Source organism: Panthera onca, chromosome C1 (assembly GCF_046562875.1).
Source record: "Panthera onca isolate mPanOnc1 chromosome C1, mPanOnc1 haplotype 2, whole genome shotgun sequence".
NCBI lineage: Eukaryota > Metazoa > Chordata > Mammalia > Carnivora > Felidae > Panthera > Panthera onca.
In genome coordinates this window covers 11609628-11616248 of record NC_138346.1, presented here as the reverse complement: position 1 = coordinate 11616248, position 6621 = coordinate 11609628, and the positions used below count along the sequence as shown (strand labels likewise).

Sequence of the window (6621 nt, the reverse complement as noted above, 5' to 3'; positions counted from 1 at the left end):
ATCAGGCCTTTTAATACGCAAGCAAACCAAGGAAACAAGATGGCGGTGCTATTCGCAAGGCAAATCCAGGACTCATTCCAAGCAGGAACTCGGGGTGTGCCGCAGGGGGCCAGGATGGGCATGGGACGCACGTGTGCGTCTGGCAAGAACTTCTTTCTCTTCTGTCGCTGGGTCACCTTGACCCCGGGGCTAATTCAGTTAGAGATTATTGTCAAGTCTAAATCTGAGTTCTTCCTGAATGGGAATCCCTCTCCTCTCCTCACTCAGATGCTCTGGGCCACGAATCCACTGCCTGTTCTCCCACGGTATTTGCCACTGCTTGTCCTGCTTCGTGTCAGGGAGGACAGTTGAGGGGCCTCCTCTCTGGGCCTCGCTCACAGGTGCTGAGGGTGGGGTGGCCTGGCTCCTTGGGGCCTCTCCAGGACATTTTCTCTGAGTCGCCCTTGGGGATAAGATAGGCTTGAGCCGGTTTTAGATTCCTCCCCTCCGAGGTTTGATTTCGGAAATTTGCAAGTTCTTTAACAACACTGTGGTAGCTTTGACAGAGCTGGAATCATTCCGGGAGCCAACGCAGCAGACAACAATGAACAGAACCCTGAACCCATGGCGTAGGATTGAAGGAAGCTTTCTTCTCTGCCTCCTCACTGCTGCGTTGATTTATTCATTCAACCAGTATTTACTGAGTCCCTTCCAAGACCAGGCTCCATATTCAGGAGGAGCGATTGTGAGGAAACACAGACCTAGCCCCTTCCTGGGTGAAGCTCACCACGTAGTGCGGGTCTAGGGACCCTAATTGAAAATCACAAAGCATTGTAAATAGCCACGGCAACAAGTGCTCTAAAGCAGAGGCATGTGTTACTATGAGCACCTATTACGGGGTCTAGCTTAGTTAGGCAGGACAGGGAAGGATCTCTGAAAACCAAGACACTGAGCTGGATCTGAGGGATGAGAAGGGAAAGAGAAGGAAGTCTCTTTTTGGAAGCAACAGTGCATGTGCAAAGGTCCTGAGGTGGGACAGAAGAGAATATAAGGCCCCGAGAAGGAAGTGGGGCTGGAGCAGTGTGGCAGAGACTTAAGGTGGTTCCCCGGGGCACACTGGAGCTGTGGCAGGGTGTGGAGACCTGGCATGGCCTGCAGGAAGGAGGCCCCTTTCAAGGAGCTTCTGGGCCTCCCAGATTTTCTTTCAGCCTTAGAGCAATGGGACGTCACTGAAAGGTTTTAAGCAGGGGGAGGAGGCTGGGGAGGCCTGAATCGCATTAGCATTTTGAAAAATCACTCTGGCTGCAGCTTTAACATCTCTGAAGGTAATTTCTGCTTCAGAAGCAGGGTCAGTATTCAGTTATGGGAAGCAGAAGCTGGTGTGGCGTAGCCCAATCTGGGTTTGAATCCCAGCTTCTTGCTTCATTTCCAGCGTGGCCTTGGGCAAGCCAGCATTTCAGAGCCTCAATTTCCTCAATAAAATGGAGATAATAATACCTCCTTCTGCGTTGTTATGAGGGATAAGGAAATTTAAGTAAATAGTCTGGCCTGACATGCGGCAAACTTCCCTTGGGATCTTTTAAAAGTGGAAACCTGCGTGGATGTGACACAGAATACGAAAAGGCCAAAATTCAGCCCATCATATGGACTTGCAACTTTACTTGGAGAAGATATTTCGGACTTCAACTTCACCTTCCACCCAGATGGATGGTCTGGAAACACCTTCTCCTGCTCCTTTGAACAATGCGATAGCGAAACAACCACTTATTAAACTGTTTGTAGAAAGGTGCTGCAGCCACGCCTTGTGACTCTGACATTTATCGGATGATAAACCATAGAAAGATGAAGCAAGCCATTGGCTGTGGGTTAAGTGCATTTGTTGGTGATGAATAACAGTCTGCTGGGTGTCATATTTGGCCAAAGTGACGCTGGTAAGTAAGCCTCTGTTTTGATCAATCCACGCTTGGGCATTCTGGTGCTCTCATCTCCCAACCAGCCCAGGCCCTGCTGTGATGGCACTCCAGATGACCTTAAGTCAACAGTCTTGGTCGGAAACACTCAAGGGCCAACTTTCAGAGGCTCTTGCCGGCCAGTGATGAGACTACGTGAACACCCAGGATATGAAATATATCAACTGTGCTCCAATTCTCGAGTTGGTAATGACATTGACAAAAATACCAATCGCACACAAAAATATTGATCACCGTTGCAAGGTGATAGGAAACCAATATATTATTTTGAACATCTGTGTATAAAGGACAGGAATCAAACATGGATCCTTTGTGACATAAACTGTGCCAGATACTAGCTGAAATCTTCCAGCTGACACACGGAGAAGGAATGACAGAGTTAGATTATCACCACTGTGTAACCCTTAACATATGAATGAATCTAGACATTAATCATCAATGGCTGCTAACATCATAAAAAGATAGAAAGGACAGCCCTCCCTCCCTCCCTCCCTGCATTATGTGCCTCCTGATGGAAGAACACAAACAAAATTTTGCCAACAATAACAAAAAAACAGAACTGGAAACAAGTGAACGAGACCCAACCATAAATTTTTAGGAAATAGAGAGGGTAGAGGTGTTAAATAACAAAGCTTATTAGAAAGGACGCAACAAAGGGCCCAATTCCTAAAAAAAAGGAATTACAAGGCAAAAAGGAGATAGAGGGGAAACCCACAGGCCGTGCAACCCATATATGACCCAATGGCAATGTGGGGATCAAAGTAAACTATAAAAATCTTTTAAAAATATCAGTGAGAACCTTGAACACCTGACAGGCTATTGCATGATTTTAAGGAATTATCATTAACTTTTTAGGTGTGCTAATGCTATTGTGGTTAGGTTTAAAAAAAAGAAAGTTGCTATTTTGTTTTTTAGCAACCCAAATTAAAATACGTGCAGATGAATAGTGTATGTCTGGAATTTGCTTCAAAATAACAGGAGGAGAGAATGGGAAGATGAGGGCAGAAAGCACATTAGCCATGAGCTCGTGATTACTGAAGGTGGGCCCCAGACTCATGGGACTTTGATATTTTCCTTAACAGAAAGTTAAAAAAAAGTCCATTGACCGATCCAAAATCTGTTGATCACTTTAATATCTAGCTATTATTAACAGTATTATATTAACATGAAGTCTCACCTGTGCGATGCATCCAGGCACTTTCATGGGAGGTCTGGGGGCTGGTGGGTTCTAGTCTTACTCTCCCATTCAGGAGCTGAGTGATTTTGGAACTTCAGTTCTCTGGGTCTCCCTGTACTCCTTCAGGAACCGAGGAGCAGGGGTGATTTCTAACATCCTGCGGGCTGTGTGCTTAGAGGGACAAAGAGATTTGGGTCCTACAGTCTGACTGTCTGGGTTGGAATCCCAGTTTCCCATTTGTATCCTATGGTAAATTTGCTTAATGCCCCAGAGCTTTAAAGATGGAAAGAACAATAATGCTTACCCCAAAGGGATCCTGTGAAGATTAAATGAGATACTGAATGCATTCATTCCATGAACATTGGGCACTTTGCTCCCAGCTCTGCGAAGGGGGGGTGGGTGGAGTAGTGAAGAAAAGGCTGGGGCCAGGCTGTTTGGAGCCCAATGGGAGGGTCCCAGACGACACCCAGTAAACACTAAAGAAGAAGCAGGACTTCAAACAGCTACAACTATGAAGAAAACCCAACACAGCGATTTCATGGAAGGCTGCTTTCAGGGAGGTGGGTGGCAACATTAAACGGGTAGGTTGGGCTGAGGAAGGTTGCCTGCCTTACAGGCATAAATCAATTGATTACATCTCTCTCGACCACGGTTCCACATTTGGCGATGTCTGAGGATTTTTGGTGGCCGCAACTGGGGGTGGGGTTGAGGGGGCGTTCTGACATCTAATGGATAAAAGGCTAGGGACGCTGTTCAATATTCTCCAAAGCAATAAGACCGCCGCCTCACCAAAACATTATCAAATGCAAAATGTGAATAGTGACAAGGCCGAGAAACCCGAATACAGAGCGGACAGCAGGGTAAGGGTCCTGGGTCAGAAGGCAGCTTGCGGTGTCTGGGGTACAAACGGAAAGCCAGCGTGGTGGAGGAAACCAGGATGGGGAGAGAGGCAGGTTGGGGTAGGTGAGGGAGCACCTTTTGGAGCACGATGAGGAAGTTGGAATTATCCCCAAAGCAGTCGGCAGCCCCTGGGAGAGTTTTGAGCGGGGGAGGAAGTTAACTCAGGTAATAATGCGCTTAGCACATCCAAGCTGTCTAATAACTACAGTCCATCGCTACCATCACCTGCCTATCTTTGCTACTTTGCCCCGGCCCAATTCCAGGCCTCTGCGCGGCCGCAGCAACTGACTCCTCCTGGCCAGCAGAGGGCGCCGGCCGCCACTTGGCCTCCGGCCGCCCGGGGCGGGCCTCCTCTTGCCGTCCCCCTTCCTCGTCTTTTCCCCTCAGGAGAAGTCGGGAAGGTGGCGGCGGCGGCGGCGGCGGCGGTTGTCCCGGCCGGGCCGGTTGGTGTGGCCCGTCAGCCCGCGCTCCGCAGCGTCCGCGCCGCGCCCAGCGCAGTCGAGTCGAACCGAGGCGGCCAGATCCGGCGCGGGCGGCGCGCGCTGACGGAGGGCGGCGGCCGCGGCCAGGGCGGCCCGTGGGACCGCGGGCCCCCGGCGCAGCGCCGCCCGGCTCCCGCTCCCGGCCCTGCCGGCCTCCTCCCTCGGCGCCGCGGCCATGGCGGCCAGCGCGAAGCGGAAGCAGGAGGAGAAGCACCTGAAGATGCTGCGGGACATGACCGGCCTCCCGCACAACCGAAAGTGCTTCGACTGCGACCAGCGCGGCCCCACCTACGTGAACATGACGGTCGGCTCCTTCGTCTGTACCTCCTGCTCCGGCAGCCTGTGAGTGCCGGGCCGCCGGGCCGCCGGGCCGCCGGGCGGGGGTGGGCCCTTCCCCGGGGCTGGGGGCGGGGGGAGCGGGGGCGCCGGGCGGCGCGGGAGGCCGGCGGGGGCGCCCGCTTGGGCCGGCGGTTGGGGCGCGGGCTGGCGGGGAGGGGCGCGGCGGAGGCCGTGGGGCGGGTTGCGCTCGGCCCCGGCCGCCGGGCTGGGGATGCGCGCTTTCGGTTTCTCGGGCCGAGGGTCCCGGCCCGGGGCAGGCTTCGTGGGTGGGGCGTGGGCGAAGGTGGGGTCAGGAAGGGGCGCCCGGGGCGAGCATCTCTGCGCCCCGCGGAGCCGGCGCCGTCTCCCTCGGGCCTCTGCTCTCCGGGGCGCTGACCCGATGGGGCGGAAGGGGAAAGACCGGAGGAGGCTGGGGAGGGCCGTGCGGGTCTTTTGTGTGCCCCGCTTGGCGGCGGCCGGGGCGCGGAGATCCCCGGCGAGGCACCTGCCGGGCGCCCGCAGAGAGGGGGTGGGGGTGGGGGGAGAAGCTAGGGTGGGAAAGAGCAGGGACGCTTAGGCTGGGCTTCCTCCACCCCTCCCCCCGCCCCCCGGGTCGAGAGAACCTAGGTCACTGGGAGAAAGCAGGCACTTAGGAGGAGTAGCAGGATTAAATTGTCTTGGTGGCAGAGATGTGAATCCCAAGGGAAGAAGTTCGAGAGGCTTAATTGCGAGAGAGGGAGGCAGAGAAGCAGATGGGAGGTGGTGGGGTTTTAGTTTTATGGTCCAAAGAGAGTCTTGAGTTTGGGGAAAGTTTGAATGCAAATAAGGTACCGACTAGAAGCTGTGTCATGGTATCTGGAAGACTTGTCTATCAGCGTCAGTATCTGTATACAGACAGGGGAGAGGGGACGACAGCATTTTGTTCGGAAAAACGGAGACTACCTCTTGAATCGTTTGGGGTGGTTTGTATTTGTTCTTCTTCGGTTCATTAAGCTTTATTTTGATAAGGTTTTTGTCACTGTGAAATTTCCTTTGGAAAGTTTGCAGATGATTGTGGAACTGCCGAGCTGCTTTTGGGTACTAATTATCTTGGCAAAGTGGTGGTCACTAAATATTCTTAAAACCTTTGTTGTACCAAAACATCCACTTGAGTTCTTCATTGGTAGCATTCCTTCAAATAAAGTAATTTGGACCCCATCCCCCCCCCCCCCCAAAAAAAAACACCTTGTAGGATTAATACTGAGGCAAAGTATATAATAGATTAGAAAACTCATGTTTAGAAAATGCAGGACGTGCCTAGCAGCCCACAATTCGCTTTTTTTCCCCCTTGGGCAACAAGATGTTATTAGCCTTCCATGATGTTAATTCTTCAACAGACACTTATTGGGTGCCTCCTGTGTTTTGTGTGAAGTCTTGGGGTGTGCTGATGAATACAGCAAAATCACTGTGCTTTTGGTGCTTACACTGTAGGGGAGATGGTAATATAAGTAAATGAGAGAAATGTCAGGGGTAAGTATGCTAAAATGTATGTGATAGGAGAGACCTTGTTTGAAACGTTACTATTTATTTTTAATTTTTGTTTTTAAAAAAAATTTTTAATGTTTGTTTATTTTGAGAGAGAGACAGAGAGACAGAGTGTGAGCAGGGGAGGGGCAGTGAGAGAGAGAGAGGGAGGCCCAGAATCTGAGAACCCGTGTATCGTAAGATCTTGAACTGAGCTGAAGTCAGATGCTTAACCAACTGAGCCACCCAGGTTCCCCGGAAGGTTACTCTCAGATTGTAGTCAGAGAAGCAC

General features: G+C 51.6%; 1 protein-coding gene across 10 annotated transcripts in view; it reads left to right on the top strand.

Moving 5' to 3' along the window:
- Nucleotides 1–4568: 4568 nt before the first annotated feature.
- AGFG1 (ArfGAP with FG repeats 1) overlaps nucleotides 4569–6621 on the top strand; it is a 72770-nt gene continuing 70717 nt past the window's right edge. For all 10 annotated transcript variants that reach the window (XM_060623979.2, XM_060623978.2, XM_060623976.2 and 7 more), the window contains exon 1: nucleotides 4569–4850. In XM_060623979.2, the coding sequence (XP_060479962.1) occupies nucleotides 4684–4850 (167 nt within the window). In that variant the 5' untranslated portion in view covers nucleotides 4569–4683. The remainder of the gene's footprint in view (nucleotides 4851–6621) is intronic.